The following is a 23,553-nucleotide window of genomic DNA, read 5'->3' as shown; positions in this document are numbered from 1 at the left end:
CCTCTTGTCATTTTGGAGTGATTTCCTCAGATTCCTGCACCCTCACATGGTAGTAAAACATTTGACGTTAGCCCCAGGTTCTACACCCACATTTCTGAAAAACTTTCAGCTTGCTGTCTGACCTGTCATTGAAAAATCACTGCAGCCATGATACTAGTTTTCAGGGATTTGAGGCCCGAACACACTTTCAGGCGAGCATTCCCCCCACAGTTATTGAAAGTTGTTGGGAGTGAGTTCTCTCACATTTGCTATTAGCAAATGTTTTTGCTAGCTAAACAGGTATAGATTTTATAATACCTAACAATGGAAAATCCAGAATAGAGTGTAACAATATAATAAAAAGGAAAGTTGACATGTGTGAACAGTCTCAGGAAACTGGTGTGTGGAATCAGTTGCCTGAGACTGCAGTTGCATGCATGCTTTTGATGGCCTTACTGACAAGTTTGTAACATACTTTCAATACATGCTATTGATGTTCGTAGGGGGATGGTTCTGTCCATATTCATCAGCAGTTAGTTGGACACATAACAACTTGAAGCATCTGGACAGTGACAGATCCTGTTACCTTTAAACTTAGGCTTTCTGGTAAACTTATTCTGACCACATTTACAATCTGCATGAATAAAATATAATCACAATAAGATTACTTCATGAAATAGAGTATTATGTCAGGTGGTAACATTTCATGAGACTTTCTGCAGATGTCTGTGACACGATACACAAACAGTAACTGCTACTTTAAGTAACTGCTACTTTCATTAGCATGAGATATGGGCCTCTTGGAAGACTTCATGCATGCATGCATGCATGCATGCATATGATTTTATAAAAGCCATTCTTGGTATGTTTTCTAACTATTATTATAATTAACCATCTTACTTACTGATGGTTTTGCCTGTTAGTGTCAATAGTTCACAAATTAAGCATGGAACATACTTGGATTAAAACTTGCAATACCCTGTTTAAAGTTCGTGCAGTTGTCAATATTGTGATGTCATACAATAATTTGCATAAAGTATTGTGAAATGAGTACTACCCTATTTAAAATCACTAAGGGTAAAACGGTGCTGTAATGTTATGCTGTTACTTGCTAAGCGTCAGGCTGACCAACTTGTTAAGCAGTGGTCAAAGAATATATATTAACATATTCTAGTTCAGGAATGACTGGGGTGTAATGTAAAATGTTGAATAAATTTGACAGTTTTCTGCTTCATGGCTCCCTTAATTGATTATTTTTACATACATTTTGATTGATGTTTCTTCACTGTCATCTTGTTTGCATAACTCATTTATCCTGGCATGTTCAAAGATAAAATCCCATAAAAAATTTCACTCTGTCCTCTATTTATGAAAAACTTTAGTTGATTTGTTTCTAAACACCATAGAAACTTCTCATTTCCTCAGTGGGATTTAATAGTACAGTCCTAAATATTTTCAGCAAAGTTCTCCTCCCCCCCTCTCTCTCTCTCTCTCTCTCTCTCTCTCTCTCTCTCTCTCTCTCTCTCTCTCTCTCTCTCTCTCTCTCTTGTGATCAATATTTTGATGACATACCCTTCAAGTGATGCAAGTTTAGCTGTTGTGTACTTGTCACCTGGATTCCAGCTAGACTGAATTACTGAATAGGCAAGTCAAAAGCCAGAATGTCTGAGAAAGGAAATAGACAGAGAAAAAGCCAAAAAATAACCTTCCTGCCATAGGCTTACCCAAATCTGGAAAAACTACTGTGAAAACAATGCATCTACAGGCATCTAATGTATCTCACTCCTTTAAACTTAAAAGGAGGATATGGAAAGTGCTCTAATGAAGTTTCCCCAGAAACTACTTGGTCTAAGTACGTGAATGTGTTGGATTATCTGCAGATACCTTTCAGTTTCTGAAAAAAGGAGTCACTTTATATCTAATATAGATATAATTTAGATGTCTTTAAGCACAATTTAGTCTCGGCCAAAATAGTGACACAATAGCTACTATTGCAGCGTATTTCCAGTGGTTACAATCCTTTTGGTCTCATAATAAAAGAACCAAAATGAGAACGTTCTTTGTCTACTCTTCAGCAAGACTTAATACATTCCCTTGGATGAAACCGATCATAAAAATGATACCAATCATACAAAAATTTTAAAGTTTTGAATGCCATGAGCATTGCAAGAAGACAGGTTTGGCAGTGTCACTTCTCCGTAAGAATTACTGTGGAAAGATTGTTGAAAATTTCACATGTTGGCAATAAATTCACTGCAAACCATTTGTAATGATCATCACTTTTCTGAAAACTGGAACTTGTTCATTTTTGGTAAAGGTAAAAAGGATTTTCACTGAAGTTTAAGATTTATTCTTCCTTATATTCATTAGAGACAAATATGAACACTTTCAGTATACACAGGAAAACATGCTTGTTGTTCACTTCTCTGAATAGTGGATAAATGAACAACAAAGATAAAAAGCAGGTTTCAGAGCACAAAATGTGAAGCTGTAAGAATATTCACTGTGCCACTGCTTCAGTTGTACTACTTACACACTAAAAGGCACAAAGTTCCACAAACATTGACAATTGTTTATTTGGAAATGGTAGAGTATGTGCAGGGAAAGTGTTTGCTTATTTTCAATTGAATGAAGTTTCTGGTAAATCTTGGTACGACACTTGTTCTCCACAGAGCAACATTACAAAGCATAGTTTTTGTCCCAAGTCTTCAAAATCTGGGTGTAGATTATATTCCATGTTAATGTTGCATCTCTTAGCTGGACCAGACTGTTCTGTTTGTCATATCACTGAAGTCACAGATGCAAAGAACAAACCAGCTGTCTCAGAGCACTGCCTCAAAATTGTGAAATGAAATGTGAAACCAGTATCACAGTGTGAACTCTGGGACAGTGTGATTCTTATACTGAAATAAAAATGCCAGGAAACCTATTACACAAAGACAGATAAACTTAAATAATGCTTGGGATCTGGCAGTCAATTTGAGTGCCTCTAACCACAACATCCACCAGAATTAAAATACGCTAAATTTGCAGTTGACAGAACATTAGCACTAACTCTTAAACAATATTGGGGATGGGAATAGAACTGTTACAAATAAGTGTGAAACCAAACAATAATTGTCTGGTTGGAGTCAGTGAGTGCACAACAGCAACCCAGAACATTGGTCGACAGCTTGGCCTATCGACCAAAATGAGCACTAAATGAAAATGTGGGAGAACACTAAGAAGCACAATTAATAATAAAAATTGCTACATAAACACATTTGCTCAATTGTTTTGCTTGCTTGCTCTGTTTTAATGACATTTTGTCAGTTGTAACTTCATCCTTACCAATAAATATATTAACAGTATCATCACAGATCTTCATTGAACAAGTTCTGACATTGCTCTCTGTGGTTTTGCTGTGCCAAGTGGCATGTAGCTGAACCTAGTTTTTGCAGTGCCACCTGTGTCCAGGTCCATGGTTTGCTTTCACATTAGAGCCCATTATAATTAAACAATGCTGTCCAAATGATACAGAAATAATTTTCGTGCCCCCCCCCCCCCCTCCCCGGGTTTCAAAGTGCACTGAGCTGTAATCATAAAATTTGTAGATGTGTTAACACTTCATGGATTAACACATTGCATACTGATATCAAAATAAAAGATTGAAAATCTTTCATGATTACATTTCCACCAATAAAAATAAACTTCAAATTCTGAAAATTGGAACTAAGTCCTACAAATTCAACCAGCTCCATGGTTTTGTTTGAATATAGGGTTTTCAAAGTAAAATCTTGGTTAGGAAGTCTTATAAGGATGACACACACATTCAATTATGCAAATCTGCTGCTCAATTGTTGGTAGTTCCATAAGTCATCTTAGTCAATCCACAATAATCACAACAGATAATGGGTCAAATTCACTCCAGGTGGGATGAAGTTGAAATAGATTTTTAATTTTGATCTGTTGGAGCAAAAGGTGACAAGACAAAATATTTTACTACAGCTCAATACCAGTGTTTAGAAAGGAAAAATACAGTAATATTTCTGAAACAAATCTGAACTTGGTAATAATCTTTACTGTTTGACAGTACAGACACCAATGAAAACCACAATATTGCACACAAATTTTCAACATATGTTTGAAGGTGACTTGGATGTAACACACACTTCACAGTATTTGAAATGGTGGGCATCTGCATCACAATTAAAAATATGCAAACCAGAAGAATGCCTGAAAAGTTGGACTGTTTCAAAAGTCTGTGATGTAAAAGGAAACACCATTGCTTCACTTGTGGATATTTTCCAAGGGGTCCACATAGCCAAATTTAGACATGATGCCCCAATTTGCTATTCACAGCCAACCATAGATTGAGCCCCTAGTCAACCATGTTTCTTAGTTCAGAAAGCTCACTGTATACCAGATGTTATTTTGTTTAAAACTGTATTACTTCAGTGGGACATATGTCCCATCAACTGAAAAGGTTGAAATGCTTCATAAAACATACTATAGTATACATGACAGAGTAAGAATTGTAATGTCCTGTTTTATCTTGTCCAGTGTCTCTTCTGAATTATCATGTACCCAGCAAACCAGTTTCATCTAATAGAAACCTGGTAAAATGAAAACTACCTCCTAAAGTAGCTTCGTGTAGGCTTGATTTCCTGTACATTGAAGCTCACTTCAGAAAGATAGCCTCTGTTGGTTTTAAGGTCTTAATTACCAACACTTGAATGTTTTGGCAAATGATCCCTTAACCACACTGCATGGTTGACTTACATGGTACTCTCCCACTTATGCAGTAGATATCACATTCGTTTGCTTTTGAAAAGTAAATTAATTTAGCTCAGTTCTAGATTGGAAGAAATGTTTCACTCCATACTTAAGAATACTGTAATAACCCCTGATAAGGCTGTTAGAAGTGTCTACGCAAACATTACAGTGCAATTTGAGCACACCCAGTGGGAAAGAGTTTAAGCTTCTTAATTTTCTCATCTCTAACTTAGAGATTGGTGCTATGCGTGTGTTGGAAACACCAAGAAATATGTCTAGAGGTTAGATTTGATTTTCTGTGCCTTGAAACATTTAAAGTTGCCACAAATTCCTAGTGGTTTTCTTGTTACTAAGGTGTTGCAGCTGGTATGTAGCGCAACCATATTGTTTACTGGTTGGGTGTAAGACAGCTATTATTGTTTACTGTACTGTGATCATCTCTACCCCTTCTCTTGCCCAGACTAAATGAGTAAATATCAAAACACTGGTTTTGTGTGAAAAATGTATAAAAGTGAATTTCTTGGAACAGGGGATTGAGATTGTGCTCAGCTTACCCAGTATTTGGGTGACTTGCCTAGGGAGCAGGGAGTCTGTCTTGATATAGGTGTTGCTTTAACATGTTAGCATGAAATTGTCATGTTGTTGTTGTGGTCTTCAGTCCTGAGACTGGTTTGATGCAGCTCTCCATGCTACTCTATACTATGCAAGCTTCATCTCCCAGTACCTACTGCAACCTACATCCTTTTGAATCTGCTTAGTGTATTAATCTCTTGGTCTCCCTCTACGATTTTTACTCTCCACGCTGCCCTCCAATGCTAAATTTGTGATCCCTTGATGCCTCAGAACATGTCCTACCAACTGATCCCTTCTTCATGTCATGAGAATTGTGTATTGTGTAATTTTGCATTAAATGCTAGCAGTCTAAAACTTCTGTTAACTTTTATTTCCAAATTAATGCTTATGACTGCAGTAATATGTAGATTACACCCTATCTGGAATTTGGTTTTTATGGTAAAAATTAAAATTTTAATATATTAAATGATTCAGAGCAAAACATATTTACAATAATATAGTGCCCGTGTTCAGAAGTATGTTTTTGTTAGGACATGGTTGCATGTCTGAAGGAACACATTGCAGTGATGAAAGCCATTATGAAATACAGCAAATGTATTCACAGGTGTCACTATGGACAGCCATCACTTGTACAGTGAAATGACAAATCTTGTGCTGGACTACTTGTGACAAGTGGAAAATCCAGGTTTAAGTTCCAGTAAAAACAATTTTGTCATTCCTTTATACAGCTGGTGGCAACCCTTATTGGTAACTGCAAATACTTAGCAGGTGTGCTATGCAATTGAGAAAAGGAGCAGATTAGGAGTAAGCTGTAACATTATAGCTACTTGTTGTAATGTGGTAATAACATTGTGTGCTAATGTAGACCAAAGTTTACATGTAAAATGAACTGAGTAGCTGACCATTATTTAGGAGGAGTGAAAATTGCAACTATCACCAATAAAAACACATGAAATTGGTAACATTAGCAATTTCTTCTCTGAATTTGTGGAACTTGGAATTTCAAATCCTGAAAATAGTGGCCAGCCCTGTGTTCCTCAGTTTTGCCCTCACATCAGTTTACCATTTGGTACCCGAAGTATCATTTTGCAGTGGCTGCGGGCGACACGTACCACGTAGTGCTGACGGCTGTGAGGGGAGTGGCGCTGCTGCCGAACCACCCGTGCCATCAGGGGAATGGTGGCTGCAGCCACCTGTGCCTGATGAGGGGACAGAAGCAGGTGAGCTTTGTGGGACAACAGCTTCTGAGACTTCAACCTTGAGCAGGAGTCACAATCTGGGTCTGCTTCCTGAAGTAACTTGGGAAGATTAAGGGATGCATTTTACAAATAGTGCACAGGAGCTGGTGAAAAAAAAAGCTTTGTTAAAAAAACAATTTTAAGGTTTGAGTAGTTTCTCATTGACAAGTTATATGAAATTAGTCGGTAAAAATTAGTAGAAAACATTCCATATAAAATTATGTGAATGGCAATATCATGATTAAAATTAATGAAGAACTATAAAAATACAAAGTGCATGTAGCTGTAAAGTAAAATGAGTGGCATGTAAATAAACAAGAAATCTGGGAAAGTCGAGGAATTATTTAGAATCTGCGAATTTTTCATTTAGTTCCACTTAAAATTTTTTTATTAATAAGAACCAATACTTCAGCCGAAACATTTTACTTGAGCCCACTACTGCAGAATAATACTGTAGTAATAAAACATAAGGCTAACACAAATTAAACTTTTCTTGCAAATCTGCCATTTAAGACAAGAAAACAGTGCACACAAAAGCACCTGCTCACAGCAAAAATGTCAGTTTTTGTAATGAAGACTACACAATACTTAATAACTGTAGAGTATTGTACCACATGGAAGAGGACATTATGGGTGGCCAGTATCCTTTAAACACAAATGCACACCTGGATTAAAACAAATTATTCATATGAACTGATAATATTTACTTTACTTTACTTAACTTGAATTGAGTTCATGGTTTTGTAGTATAAGCTCATCAGTAAGTCATCCTGTTGACTGATGTAATGTCCATCTTGGTAATTCTGTTATTACAAATTTCTTTCTCACAGCCAGTAAAGTAAAATTCTGGTTTAGGTAAACTGGTCCTAGTAGTCACTAATATGGTCACTGTATTGCCATAACTCGTAATGAACCAAACTTGGTCTGTGAGTAAACTGACGGATGTCAAACTGGATGATTTAGTGCAAGCATCAAGTCAAACCAGTTTTGTTTTGAAAACATAGCATTCACTGCATATGCACAAGCTTTTTTTTTTTTCTGGGAGCTGGTAAAATTGGCATTTTTGTACTGTTGCAAAGAAACCACTTGAACGTGGCCTTCTTTTCTGCACATGTAACACGTTGAATTATGTGATGGGCAATCTTGTCCTTTATGATAAGAAAAACATCTAGGGCAAGACTTCACTAAATCCACAGGCTTGTTGCCATGTCTACATGGCTGTCGGCACAGTTCTGTATGTACTCATTGTGGCTGGTTGGGACGGTCACGAACAAAGAGTAAAGGCCCGACAAATCAGGGCCTGATGAAACTTGTCACCTGCTATTGCACCTGAATCGTAGTGCTCTAAGGTTTGCAATACTTGATGAAGTTATGGATCAGAATATTTTAAAATCTGTTCCCATATTCTACCATCTGAAACAGTGAATGTTATTGCTTCACATATCATTAAATCCCTGTGAAAGTTGCCACAACTACACTGAAATTTAAACTTCCTAGTCGTGCCCGTTAATTCTGTGTAACACTGGCAATAAGTCTGTTCTGGCTTTTCCTGCAAGCAAAAGAACTGATATCGGGCTGCAGCTACTTGCACTTGTCGATCACAGTATCGAATTAATGCAGTGATTACTTGATCAGACAAGTTTGTCGGGAGATGAAATTCGGAATAGTTCCTATATTAACCTGAACACTGGGGACCCACAATTGAAAGGAAGTATAACTTTACAGTACCTTGAACATGGTGAACTTGACCATGTGCTTGGAGCTGAGTCAGGTATTCAATCCATTCCAACTGCTTTTTAAACTGTCATTGGTATACTGGTTGACAACACTGGGGAATTCATGTCAAAGTAAGCAAAGCCTCTGAGAAGAAAAATTTGATTACTTCTGCAACTCCCTCTCCTAGAGTACATGCAAGAACACATCAAAATTCAAGAGTAGAAACACTTGAACACAATCACCCCCTGCAAACTAAAGAGAAGCAAGCAAAATCTTCAGCCACTGAATTATCCTAATTTGCCATTGTAGGGTCTTGGACCCCAAGGAAGCAAGGGAGGGAATGTTATGGGTGGCAGGTATCCTCTTTCTAAAACATAAATCCGCATGTGGATTAATACTGTTCTTTATTTACAAGAACTGGAAATGTTTACTTAAATTGAATAGTCGATGTTCTGTGGTACAAGCTCATCAGTAACTCATCTTGTTGACTGATGTAATGTCCATATTGGTAATCTTGCTATAAAAAAAAACCTTGAGTACCTCACTGCTGGTTGAGGTAAACTAATCCTGTTAGTTACTAATATGGTCACTGTATTGTCATAACCTGCGACAAATTAAACCTGTTCTGTGAGTAAACTGACAGATGCCAACCTGGATGATTGAGTGACGCCCTCCAGTCAGTAGCGGTGGCCTAAATACCTGGTGTCAAGAGGGTGTTAGCAGCTTGTTGCTTCTGGGTGAACCTCTTTCTAATATCTCTCATGATAGGTGTGCTTAATCAAACTACTACTAATCTATCTTCACACTTCATCTTTACAGACCAGTGTGCTGATGACGGCTTATGCCAGCACAGTAACAAGACTGACTTTGAGGTTGACTTAAAAGCTGTTTACATTTCTAATGGGTCATGGGAAAATATTGTAAATGGTGGTTTGAGAAGCGATACTTCAAAAGTAATTTCCTTTTATGCAAGAGGAATTAAAGTGACATGTGTGAATATGCAATGACTTCCTTAAATTAGTGTTACTCTCATTATAAACATAACACTTTGAGGACCAATCACTTCGAAATATTTTGGATGCAGAAGACCTGCATTTGTCATTAAATTTTACTGGCTCTTTCATGTTTGATTTATATTAAGATACAGATGGTAAAGATTAAGCTTAAGTTTATTCATACATTTCAGTTCTTCCATGTATTGTTCCTGCCATTGCTTTAGCATAATTTGTAATTTAAAAAATTGCTTTTGAAGCTACTGTGTTGTATTAGGTGGGACATGTATAACACTATATTTTCATATTATGAAAGTACTTAGTCACCATGCATTCATCATTCCAGAATGTTTTTTAGTGGTGTGTTTCCTGAAGTGCAAGGAAGTTCTGTGCCAGTGTGTAAAATAAGATTGAAAAGTTCCATAGATCAGATAAGTGTGTCACTTAGTATAGAAATACATACTTTCAGCCACAATAGTATACTTTAGCTTGGAAAAAGTGTTCAACTTGGAAATCTACAAAACATTTGACTCTTGTCTGTATATATTCCCTGTAATTGAAACTGTTTACTTTCCCGTTTCATTTGATGTAGTAAATTTTTATTGGTAACACAAAGTTCTAGATAATTGTGTATAAATTATAAAACTGCAGTAAAACAAAATGCACTTCAAATATTGCAATGAGTATTGCAATACCTCATGGTAGAACTTGGTCTTAACAGTTGCTTGTGTGTTAATGTAGAAATTGTGACACTTACTTCCTAACAAATAAGTGTAGTCAATGGGTGTATGTGGATGTCAATAGTACCTCATTAGTTAGCTAATACAGCTGCTGTTAAGCAGTCCTTTGTAACACAAATTTTAATAAGCTTCTATTCTCTTGCCTGTATGCAGTAAAGTTCCCTAAAAGTTGACACTACAGGCAGACCTTTTGGAAAGACTACATAATACTAAATATTTTTGAATACTGTATATTTTTCCAAAAATACCATTGTTACTATTGCTAATGCAGTTTTGTATTTGCTCCATTTCAGCTGTTGTCAGTTTTTTGCTACCAAGTAGCAAAACTAACCTACTGAATTTCCTAACAATTCCTTTGTGACCAATTTTTACTACATTCCATTAGCCTTGAACCTCCTTAGTAGCAGTTCATCTTGCCTCTTCAATGAGCAGTTGAATGTAATGGCTAGTATCTTCCATAGTTGTGGTGTCTGACAGAATGTCATTCAAACTTTTTTTCTCTGAACTTCTTTTCAGTCTTCCCCATAGCTTCCTTTAGTGTGTTGAATGTATGGACTGAATATCGGGGATAGGCCACAACTCTTTCCTTTCTTGACCACTGCTTCCCCTTTAGAATCCGTGGACTCTAAAAACTAAATTTGTTTCTGTGAAAATTGAACATCTTGTGACTCATATTTCATCCTAGTTATCATCAATTTAAAATGTGTGAGAAGCTACAGATGCTAAGAGCATAGATTTAACTTTGCCATCCGCACGTCTTGTACAAATTTGTGGTGCCGGCTGTGATAATTCATATTACTTGGCTTGTTGCCAGCTGCTTGTCACCTTTCTGTTGATGACAAGCTTCAAACACATTGACTTTTGTGCACTTTAATTTTTCTGGAAATCCCCTATTTTGCTGTATAGTTCCACAAACTCTAATTTTCTTTTCAAGTAACTTTTCTGCAAGTTCTACACGGTTACAATAATTATCCATGTAGAGATGCCACTTTCCATAATGTCAATAGGGCCAGCAGTGTTTCTGCTGAAGGCTGTCCAGTGCCGGAATAGATCTTGAATGAGGAAATGTCTTCTGTACTTGAATCACGCAGCATCTGAATAAGTATGTAATATTTTCTAATTTTCTATGGACCATAAACTTTGAAATTTAACCAGTCATGCCACGGTATCCTTTCATCATCAATTGATATGGTTTGACTTAGATTAAATGTTTTTAAAATTTTGGAAAAAATAATAAATTACAAATTGCAGTTTGAAAAGCTGGTCGGCATTATCCGGTTTGTTGGGAAAATGTAAAAACATTTGTCTGAAGTGGTTACAGGGACATTGTTTTGTGATCCATGTATGTATAAACGGATTTGTTGGCCAATAATCATTGATACTTGCTTTTACAATTATCATAAGGATAGCAAGCCCAACCATTTTCAAAGTTTGGGTCCCGCAATGTCGACAAATTAGGTGTTTTATCTGGTTTTATTATATTACCATTTTGAGTGTAGTACTTGGTTTCATTGCTAATATATATTGGAATGGGCTATTTGAATATAATTCTACAATATCCTCGACACACTATTTGGGAAATGTTTGAATCCTTCCAATTTATTATTGGTCGTCAGTAAATGTCTGACCACTGTGCACTGTCTTCTTTGTCTGATTTCAGTCAGTTGACAATTGTACTGTTCACCAAATTCTTCATGGATGTATTGCAATATCTTCCTACAATTCTGCTTCACTTTCACTTTATTGATATCCGATGTCTTCCTCTTCAGCCAAATTGTCTGGAACGTCAGACAAGACATCCGCACATTCATTATAATCATGTCTTCTTTCATCTGCCAGGGTCAAACAACACCCAAACTTACAAAAACAAACGTCTTGATGTTCATAACTTTTTACCGAGCAAAATAGTGAAAAAGATACTAAAGTACTGTTGCTGGCTGCTGCACGGTACTGCACTCGTGACACCACTGTGGTGTTGCCGGCCACTGAGCGATACTGTGCACATGACACCTTCTTGTCGCTGGCCACTGACTGCTGTTTCGTGCAAGACACGACTGGTGTTCCCTCGTGTTCCTGTAGTTTTCTGGAGCCCGAACTGATCTTACTTGAGAGCAGCTATTCCAGTTTCTCTATCCTTCTGTAAACGTCAGTATTTTGCAACCATGCTTGCTTGCACAGCAGATAGGTGTAAATTACCCCAATTCATAGTTTTCTATTTCGGTAAGGTCTTTCGCTTACAGTTTCCTAAAACTGTAATTGTACAAGCAAACGAAACTAGATGGCGTTTGGAGGACATGGTGCTGGAATAGATTAGGCGTGTGTGGAATCGTCCTGGCGCAATGCTCGTTTTATGCAGTCTGTTGGTATTAGATGTTTACGCAGGCCATACAACACCTTCAGTAAAACGAAAATTACAGGAAAGAAAAATGGTCTTGGCAGTAATTCCAGGCAGGATGACGTCAATTCTACAACCACTTTGTCTGTTTGAATAAACCATTTAAGGACAAGCTTAAACGCATGTGCATAGGCTGGCTTTCAAAAAGCGACTGACAACTGAGGCCAACAGGACGTGTAACTTGTGCAAGTTTGTCACAAGTGTGCCAATTACGATGCATGAAAGTGTGTTCCAAATCAGACTGTGCAACAAGCATTTAAAACTGTTAGATATCCAATGCACTATATGGTACGGAGGACGATGCTCTGTATGAAGAAATGAGCAACAGAGAAGAGAGTGATAGTGAGTCAGAATGACTGACATTTTAAACATTTTGTATAAGATGTATTAAAATGTAATAAGTGTTCTAAATTTCAGTGTTTAATTTCAATGTTATTTTCCTTATGTGTTGCTACTCTGCATTGCACATGATAGAAAAGCATGGAGAGCTGCATCAAACCGGTCTATGGACTGAAGAAAACAGTTTGCATGTGAAGTCATCACTAAAAATCTGCTACAAAAATTTGACTGGAAAGACTTCTTTGGGATGTATGACAATATGGCCAACTCTACGTTCTGAATCTTTTCCTACCTGTGACAAGAGATGGTTGCTAATAAGAACGTTTATGAATCATGAATCACATGCAGTATTCTATTCACCATAAAATAAGAATATAAACATTATGCAAAGTATTCTTTCGTGTTTGCTGCTCTCATTTAAATCCTGGCTGCCCAATAAACTATGGAATTAGAGAGACAACAGCAAACGCGGGAGAATCAGTATGCAGCATAAGAATAATACGAATATAAACACGATATGTATACTGTAATCAGATTTAATGAGTCAGTTGCCGTGCTTCATTTCTAAGATCAGTCTAATTTCTGTGCAGAGTCTAATGTACTAGAGGTGCCTGCAAAGATTTTTGAACAGATTTTTGCCAAACTCTCATTCAGAACATGTTCTATCATGCACAATCTACTATTTGGTTCTTGTTATCAAAGAAAGCAGCAGTGTAAGTAACAACAAATAGTCTCTTGCTATTAGTTCGCTAATGACAGTTTCCTCTCTTATTGTAAGTGGTGGTAGTGCACACAAGCAAGCCATGCCACGAGGGGCGACAGATCGTAAACACTCATTATCAGAATGCGACAAACAATGCACGGCACAGTACAATAATGTATTTTCAGCTTAGAGGGATGTAAATGCCTATAACAAAGAACGGCACTTATCAGATCAAAGCAAAATAAGCAATAGATTCAGACCAGACGAAGCATGTGAAAAAGGAAGGGTACCCGTATAAATACGGAGCGCCTGATACATAGCAGTAGCTACTTGGTAAAGCTTAACTGCTAAGCTTAAGAGTCTAACCAAACTAATGTTGTCTTGATACAATGGACCAACTTTGTTTAAATTTGGAGGTGAGGTCTAAGACTTTACTCTCCCCTTGAATTTAGTCTGATTTCAGGTGCAGCTTAGATTCTGGAAAAATTTTTTCCTTGATTTAGTCTCATTTTTCAGGTGCAGCGTAGAGTGCAGCTTAGATTGGAGTAAATACTGGTGTTAAATTGTTGGTTGAGGTAGGCCCATTAATCTGCTGTGTCCAGCCAACTGCAACTGTCAGGGATGAACTTATGTAGACTGTTGTCACTAATTGTTACGGAATGTTGACTATTCCAGACACGTTGTTATAACTTGGGCCTCTGTTAGCTTTGAAAATAGTTTGTACAACAGTTAAGATTGTGTGAAGAAACTGAATGTTGATTTGGGTTGCAGGTGTGTGGCTGTCCCGAGGGCATGTTGCTGCAGGATAACTCGACGTGCATTGTGCCGGCAGGATGCCGGCCAGACGAGTTCCGCTGCGAGCGTGACAAGCGGTGCATACCTACCTCACGCAGGTCAGTTTGTTGTTGGCAGTCGCAGCTGTGCTCACCAGGGTGCTCCACTGCACTAATTGTCACTATTTTCAGTTTTCTTCAAACTTAGAATGAAATTTTCACTCTACAGCGGAGTGTGCGCTGATATGAAACTTCCTGGCAGATTAAAACTGTGTGCCGTACAGAGACTCTAACTTGGGACCTTTGCCTTTCGCGGGCAAGTGCTCTACCAACTGAGCTACCCAAGCACTACGCGTGCCTCATCCTCAGAGATTTACTTCTACCAGTACCTTGTCTCGTACCAGTACCAGGTCCTGAGTTCGAGTCTCGGTCCGGCACACAGTTTTAATCTGCCAGGAAGTTTAATCTTAAAACTTGCCTGTGAGCTTGCACAAAATAGCTTGGCGACCTTGACTACAGCTGTTTGACAAATCTTGTTCAGCTCCTTGTTTCATGCCTGGAATAAAGAAAAACTGATAACTGCAGATATTTAGTGCTGAGCTTCAATACTGCCCAAAAAACTGGGGGTAGTGTCCACGTGCGGCAGGTCGGGATTTAATTTCTCATTTTGTCATTCTCTGTGCGCACTGCAAATTAAAATTCACCTACCTCAGAACGGCATCTGCTCAATGTACCTTCACTTGGCAACATAGATACTTAAAAGTAGTAAATTCAGCATGCATAAACAGTCACCTAATATCTACAATTACTCAGGTTGCACAACTCCAGTTAAGAAAGTTCTGTGGAAATATTGTCATCCAATTTTATTGGGCAGTAAGAAAATGGACTGGCTTCTGAAAAATGTCTGAAATTTCCACGCAATGTTTATTTTGGCCGTGACAGCCAAAGAAAAAGTACTATTCAGTCCACATTTAAACTATTGGCTATTTCCTTCCAGTTCACGATTCACACAATTTCACATGCACTGCAGCCAGAAATCCATCCAAACTTGAACCAAATTAAACGTTGTCAGTCATTAATTTCACTGAGTTATTACATTGGTGCATCTTGCAAATTTCTAAAGAAACTGCTTGCCAAAAATGCTCAGTACTTGAATACTGAAACATGCCATGCAGATTCTATGAAGGACAATATTTCACACGCAAATATGTCCAACAGATTTAGTCAAAACCTCTGAAATTTCGCCAAGCAGTCCTCAACTATCACCTTAGCTCACCAATAACTCGCACTAATTCACTGTACAGATTATTTTCACTGACACTAGAAACATGACCTTCCACGTTCAAAGCTAACAAGACACTTCCTTCTTCCAGCCTCACTCCCAGTAAGACTATCAGGTAATGAGTGGGAACTCTCAATTCTGATTGGCTGACCATACTGACTGCCAATCAGAATACTTGCTTGTGATCATACTCACACCAAAACTAGTCTGCACCAATCCTTATACACACTCACATTTGCATCAATTTGACATACAAATATTATAGTAATGTTTAATAAATGAAAAAAAGACAATTCTGGAAATATTCTTTACAGATTTTACTCCAGCTGACTTTCTGGCTGCTGTTTTATAATAGCAATCACATGTTGACATACATCAGCAAAGTGGGTAAATGCCCTAGGATAATTTTCCCATGACAGGCTTGTGTAATTCTTGCATGTTAATGAAGACTGAATATAATGCAATACTGAAATTTGATGAGTGTCCCACATACACACTATTTTACTCACAGGCTCACATAACACAAAGTAAAATATTGATTCCTTTTAATACTTCTGAAAGAAGTTATTTTACATTTCATACTATAAAACTTGTAAGGCATTTGAAATTTTTAATTTAAACTTAAATTAAATAATTCTATACCCTAAGACTTCAGGTGAGTCTTTCATAAATGTTCCTAGGTGAATTTCCTTTCTTAAATGTAGTTTTACTAACTTAGAAAAATCTTTAATCTCTGAAAATATGTCGACTGGAAAGCTGATTTTTCACACCACCTTCCTATTAATAGCAAAGTGCAGCATACAAATACTGAAAGATTGCACAAAAACTATCCTTTATTTGGATTCTTATAGGTGGTGAATGTAAGTGTTCAGTAAGGCAATGAATAGCTTCCCCACAGCAGGCAGTGACAGATGCAAGTCTCTCTCCCAGGTAGGACGCTATGTGTCAACCCCCGAAGTTACATATAGCAAGTTATCCTAAAACAAACATTTGCTCAGAACAACCTGAGACGCTACACACAGATCCGAAAATCTCTGCTCGAGCTTCAGATTAGTCTAGACCTGTCAGTGCTACCACAGTGATGTCTTAATACTGTTAATGTAAAATAGCCCACAACCATAAACTCTATTATTATTATTATTATTATTATTATTATTATTATTATTTCCTTCACTTTCTCAGACGTTAAGATGTATCAATAATTACGGATGTGTGTGTGTGTGTGTGTGTGTGTGTGTGTGTGTGTGTGTGTGTGTGTGTGGTTTGGATGTAGCTATATTGCATTGATGTACTGGTGGATATTGTGTGGTATGACTCCTGATGCCACATGTCTGACTTCCTCAGCCAGTTGGATGTATTTTTCAATTTTTTCTCCTGTTTTCTTTTGTATATTTGTTGTATTGGGTATGGATATTTCGATTAGTTGTGTTAATTTCTTCTTTTTATTGGTGAGTATGATCTCAGGTTTATGTGGTGTTGTTTTATCTGTTATAATGGTTCCGTTCCAGTATAATTTGTATTCATCATTCTCCAGTACATTTTGTGGTGTATACTTGTATGTAGGAACGTGTTGCTTTAAAAGTTTGTTGTAAGGCAAGCTGTTGATGTATTATTTTTGCGACATTGTCATGTCTTCTGGGGTTTTCTGTATTTGCTAGTATTGTACATCCGCTTGTGATGTGATGTACTGTTTCTATTTGTTTACAAAGTCTGCATTTATCTGTTGTGGTATTGGGATCTTTAATAATATGCTTGCTGTAATACCTGGTGTTTGTTTGATCCTGTATTGCAATCGTGAATCCTTCTGTCTCACTGTATATATTGCCTTTTCTTAGCCATGTGTTGGAAGCGTCTTGATCGATGTGTGGCTGTTAGATGATACGGGTGCTTGCCATGAAGTGTTTTCTTTTTCCAATTTACTTTCTTCGTATCTGTTGATGTTGTGTTCTAAAGGGTTGTAGAAGTGGTTATGAAATTGCAGTGGTGTAGCCGATGTATTTATATGAGTGATTGCCTTCTGTATTTTGCTAGTTTCTGCTCGTTCTAGAAACAATTTTCTTAAATTGTCTACCTGTCCATAATGTAGGTTTGTTTGTCGATAAATCCCCTTCCTCCTTCCTTTCTGCTTAATGTGAATCTTTCTGTTGCTGAATGTATGTGATGTATTCTATATTTGTGGCATTGTGATCATGTAAGTGTATTGAGTGCTTCTAGGTCTGTTACTTCATTTCACTACTCCAAATGAGTAGGTCAATATTGGTATGGCATAAGTATTTATAGCTTTTGTCTTGTTTCTTGCTGTCAATTCTGTTTTCAGTATTTTTGTTAGTCTTTGTCTATATTTTTCTTAGTTTTTCTTTAATATTTGTATTATCTATTCCTATTTTTTGTCTGTATCCTAGATATTTATAGGCATCCGTTTTTTCCATAGCTTCTATGCAGTTGCTGTGGTTATCCAATATGTAATCTTCTTGTTTAGTGTGTTTTCCCTTGACTATGCTATTTTTCTTACATTTGTCTGCTCCAAAAGCCATAATTATATCATTGCTGAATCCTTCTGTTATCTTTAGTAATTGGTTGAGTTGTTGATTTGTTGCTGCCATTAGTTTTAGATCTTCCATGTATAGCAAATGTGTGATTTTGTGTGGGTATGTTCCAGTAATATTGTATCCATAATTTGTATTATTTAGCATGTTGGATAGTGGGTTCAGAGCAAGGCAGAACCAGAAAGGACTTAATGAGTCTCCTTGGTATATTCCACGCTTAATCTGTATTGGCTGTGATGTGATATTATTTGAATTTGTTTGCATATTGAGTTTGGTTTTCCAATTTTTCGTTACTATGTTTAGGAATTGTATCAATTTAGGATCTACTTTGTGTATTTCCAATATTTGTAGTAACCATGAGTGGGGTACACTATCAAAAGCTTTTTGGTAATCAATGTATGCGTAGTGTAGCGACCTTTGTTTAGTTTTAGCTTGATATGTCACCTCTGCATCTATTATCAGTTGCTCTTTACATCCTCGTGCTCCTTTGCAACAGCCTTTTTGTTCTTCATTTATAATTTTGTTCTGTGTTGCATGTGTCATCAATTTCAGTTTAATGACTGAAGTTAATATTTTGTATATTGGTGGTAGGCATGATGATGATGATGATGATGATGATGATGATGGGTGATGATGATGATGATGATGATGATGATGATGATGATGATGATGATGATGATGATATAAAAAAATACTTTTATTGTCATTCAGCTGATTACAGCAAAACAGTCAAGAACATATATTTCTACATAAACTACTGTATCGAAGTGAATTGGTTTACATAAAATAGGTACACATTAAAATACAGTATTTTCATCTTCAAAGAATTCATCAATGGAGTAAAACGGATTGTTCACTAGTAGCTTGTATAATTTAGCTTTAAAGATATTTACAGGCAGTTCTTTAAAGTCAGCACTTAGTCTATTAAACATCGTTAGTCCAAGAACTGGGTAAGAGTTATGCGATTTTGATAATCTGTGATATGGTACGTCTACAGATGTTCTGTTTCTAGTATTATGGCTATGAATATCACTTCTCAACACAAAATTACACATTGTTTACAATGTACATTAAAACATTGTAGATGAATGTTTACTACTGCAAAACACTGCAATTTAATAAAGAGGTTTACAATGTTCTGTTTTATCAGAATCCGTTATTATTCTTATTACTTTCTTCTGTAAAAGTAAAATGTCATTTACATGATGGCTGCTACCCCACAGTAAAATTCCATAAGAGATGATGCTTTGGAAGAAGGCAAAATATGCTGATCTCACATAGTCATTGGAACATGTCTTTGTAAATTTCTAATTAGATAAATGTCTTAAAAGCCTAGCCAATATATTTTTAATGTGTGGTTCCCACGTCAATTTGTCAATAGTAACACCTAAAAATTTGTTTCTAATTTCTGGTAGTGAGGAATCTGAGGCTAAAGTAAAGTGTCTGGGTTTTGTTTTCATTTAGCAAGAAGCCATTAGCTTTAAACCATAATGAGGACTGAGCAAGGGTATTTTCGGTCAGTGTTTTCAGTGTACCTAGATCAGAGCTTTTATGTAGAAAAGTTATCAGCATACAATATTGTATCAGATTTTATGAATAAGGGCAGGTCATTAATCATTAGTATAAACAGTAAAGGTCCAAGCACTGACCCTTGAACTCTGTACCTAACATTAACCAAATTTGATTTCTCCCTACCAATGCACACAACTTGTTGACGGTTCTCTAGAAAAGACCTGAACACATTTATATTGTCATAAAAACCACAGTAAACTAGCTTATTCAGCACAGTGTCACGCTGTACACGGTCAAAGGCTCTGCTCAGGTCTACAAAATGTAGCCTGGGCATAATCCATAGCCTCGAACACATCTAGTTCTAATTTTACAAGGGAGTCCATTGCATCTGTTGTGGATTTACCTTTCCTAAATACAAACTGTTTATCACTAATTATATTTAGTTTACCCAAGTAGGCACTAACTTGCTCATACATAATCGTTTCTAAAATTTTTGAAAAAACTGGGGTCATGGATATAGGTCTGTAGCTAGCAGGACAGTTCTTTTCCCCTTTTTTTTGTATATGGGCACAACTCTAGAAATTTTTAGTATGTCGGGAACTTACTTTCAACTAGGCATTTGTTAAGTCACATTTGACAATTGCAGTCACAGCTCAGTGTCTTTCTCTAGCATTAGAATGTCCTGGGGCCTAGCAATGTCAGTTGGTACTAAATATCCACAATGGGTCTTGATGTTGTAGTTTGTAGATATCATTAGTATCTTTAGTACAACTCATTTTATTAGGTATCCAGTTCTCAGCTAATTTTCTCACCTGAATTTCACCATCTTGTTTTCAATCTGAATAGTGTCTGGTAACTTATTTACCCAATAATCATGTGTTAAGAGAATGAAATAATTTTGTGCTTCTTAAATCAGTCTCTGAATCTAATTTGATTGAGCCATGTAGTTACTTTAACAATATATCCACATCTTACTATTAGCTTTATATAAAATAATTGTGTTTGTATGTAATGGTAGGCACCAGGAGACCCTGTGTCTGAAAAAATTTGCAATAAAATGAGTTTATACTGTGGTAAGACTTAAAAATTTGAGACAGGTAGAAGTTAACAAAGCTGTAGCTTGTACCAACAACAAGAATGCCTATGCACATTAACACATCTTCAACGATGTTTAATGAGGACACAGTAACTGCGTTGATGGTCAAAAATACAATTATCTAAAGATTCTGAGTTTTCCCAATACTCCTTGACCCAATTTTTCATCCATTTTCTTCTGCAATGAAGTAGAACAATTACAACAGCAACAGTGGTGTCTGTCAGTATTCCAACCACACTTTTGCACAAAGTTATTGGCAACATTAGTCTTTGGAGAAAATCAGAGATATTCCACAATATTATTGCACAAAATTGAGGATATTGAAAAAGTAAATCCTATGATTGTTAGTGCTGTTCTTTATATCATGAGACCTCGTATCAAAGGTGCTGAGAAACATTACCAGGCAGTCTTTTAAGCAGACTTACTGCCCCACAAGCTGATTTCCATAGTTCGAAAATAATGTATTGAGTGAAAAATGTGGGAATTTGAATTTTCCTTGACAGCAGTGTGAGGTCATTGAAGTCATTAGAAATTATGCACAGGATGATTCGTGCAGTCTTCCCCCCACATTTGTCCTATGGAAAGAATGTAGGTAGTGGAAAGTACCCTCTGCAAAACACTGCTTCATGTTTAATAAGGCATAGATATCAAAGGTGTCCATGGAGTCCCTGATTCTAAAATTGTCTCCACTTATAAGCATATACTGTAACAAAAGGTATGTTTATTGCAAAATCGTTAAGAATTTTATAAACAAGTTTGAAAATAGTTTCAAAAGCTATCACATGGTGTTCTAAGCTTTGCAGCTTAGGTCTGGCATGCATAATTATTTACAATCTTGCTGTTTCATTACAGTGAAATTTATATTTAAATTGGTAAGTGTCAAAGCAGAAATGAATTCAGATACTACAGATTCCTGATTTGAGCTCATCCAGTTTGGTGGGAAGGTTCCAGTAGACATTCTTTAAATGTGCCCCACAAAGTTGTCAGTTGGATCTGGCAAATATTGAGACCAGTCACACTGCCAGTATATTTGTAATAGTCAAATGAAGTTACTCTTCATGAACTGTTTCCGAGTGAAACAGTGGTTTAATGCAGTGTGGTCTACCACGGACCAATTGGTGCCTGGTTGATCCTTCATCTTTAGATGTGTGGTGAAACTTCCTTCTATGTGGTAAACTATCACTAACTTTATGCAGCAATTTTGGAACAGCCAATAATGGTACATAGGACAACCCTGATAGTAATGTCGAGAATACAATGGTTCGACTTCAAATGTCGTGATCTTGGAATCCCAAAATAGGCAGTTTGATTTACTGAAGACTCGTTTAGGTGGAAGTGTGCTTAATCTGAGCTGGATACAGTAAACATCAAATTCTTACTATCATTGTGAAAATCTGGTTGACGGTTGACCCTATCACATAGCTCATATGGGTATGTATGGCCTATTGGTTCAGATTTTGAATGGAAACATTTATAGGCTCAGTATATTCTGCATGCTGGAACCCTTCAGCAGTTTCTGCTGAAATTGTTAGGAAAGATTTTGTCAGATTTTGCTGAATAAGTCTCAACTAATTACAGTGTAAGGAGTAGACAATTTGCCCGTGGCCATCTATATGATGGAATTTGGTGAAGAGCTTGTGAGGTTTCCACATTGGGTTCCTTTTGAAACAGATGTTTGAAAATGGTGCCTTGTTGCTGTAAGACTGTTCTAACATGCTGTGTTCCAGTACCAGAAAAAAAAAAATTGTTGTGCACTAACCTTTCACATTTTAGTGGTAGAACTGGTCACTAAGAGATGCAGTACACTATTTAGAGGCATTATGTATTTAGATTATCATGGTGTCCATTAGCATTTTGAATGGTTGCAGAACTTCAGTATAACATTCGTATAACATTTTTAGAGTTTTAACAACATAGTTTCTTGGATTTGTCCAGTTTACTAAATTAGGAGATAAGGATCTCCATGGCTGGACACCCTCTGAAGATACACTATGTACCCTTCATCTTTAAAGTTCTGTTCTCCCATCTCACATCCTAGGATGTCTAAAATTCTAATAATCTGGACAAAAGTAGTTACATACTTTACGTTGTATTAAGTTTTTATCAATGCATGTATTCAGTAACAATCCAGAACTGTTAAATGTCTGCTTAGGGAAGCAGTGACCACAGGGGAGACATATGACCACAGGTTTCTAGAGGCTCCCCCAATCCATCCTTTACACCTGAACACACTGCAAAAAAAATTTTATTGAACATAAAACTAACCACATATCTTAAGGTACTAAAGTGATTTCTCATTTGATACTTCAATTTTTGTATGGTAATTAATCATTCATATACTTCGTGGAAATCAGTTTAACTGCTGTAACAATCTCATAGGTAAATCTTTGCTTGCCATCAGAAGACTGAATGACCAAATGAAGAGTTAAATCCCTTTATTTACAATAATCATTTCTTATTGCAGTAAGAACAGAGCAAATATAATTAGGTGTAAAGTGGTTGGCTGAACCACATTAAAATGTAGAAATGTTAATTTCGGTGCAGAGGTCTCTGAACTGGAAATATTGCCTACATTGTGCATGCTTGAGTGAAACAGATCAGTGGCAACACCACTCCAGCAGTTTTGCTGTTCATAAGTAGCAGAAGAGCATTTTGTACAATCTGATTTTTCTGTAAAACAGATGTAATGGTGTAAATGACTGTCCAAGTGGAGAGGACGAGAAAAACTGTGTGGTGTGCCGGGAGCACGAGTTCGCCTGCAGCAATGGGCAGTGTGTTTCCCTGGAAGGGAAGTGCGATGGCATCGTGCAGTGCTCAGATGGGTCAGACGAGCGGGACTGCGAAGTTGGGATGTGTGACACAGGTCAGTAACTGAGTGTCGGATCACCCTGATGCAGGAATAGTTGAGCTTGTG

The 23,553-nt window shown here is 36.9% G+C and overlaps 1 protein-coding gene across 1 annotated transcript in view; it reads left to right on the top strand.

Annotated features, from left to right (window-relative positions):
* LOC126426655 (vitellogenin receptor-like) overlaps nucleotides 1-23,553 on the top strand; it is a 155,988-nt gene that overhangs the window by 98,007 nt on the left and 34,428 nt on the right. Inside the window, exons 23-28 of the mRNA XM_050088541.1 lie at nucleotides 6,400-6,527; nucleotides 14,202-14,323; nucleotides 16,358-16,452; nucleotides 18,927-18,981; nucleotides 21,143-21,292; nucleotides 23,321-23,502. Of these exons, the coding sequence (XP_049944498.1) occupies nucleotides 6,400-6,527; nucleotides 14,202-14,323; nucleotides 16,358-16,452; nucleotides 18,927-18,981; nucleotides 21,143-21,292; nucleotides 23,321-23,502 (732 nt within the window). The remainder of the gene's footprint in view (nucleotides 1-6,399; nucleotides 6,528-14,201; nucleotides 14,324-16,357; nucleotides 16,453-18,926; nucleotides 18,982-21,142; nucleotides 21,293-23,320; nucleotides 23,503-23,553) is intronic.

Source organism: Schistocerca serialis, chromosome 11, assembly GCF_023864345.2.
Source record: "Schistocerca serialis cubense isolate TAMUIC-IGC-003099 chromosome 11, iqSchSeri2.2, whole genome shotgun sequence".
NCBI lineage: Eukaryota > Metazoa > Arthropoda > Insecta > Orthoptera > Acrididae > Schistocerca > Schistocerca serialis.
The sequence above is the reverse complement of the archived record's forward strand: the minus strand, read 5'-3'. Positions and strand labels throughout refer to the sequence as shown.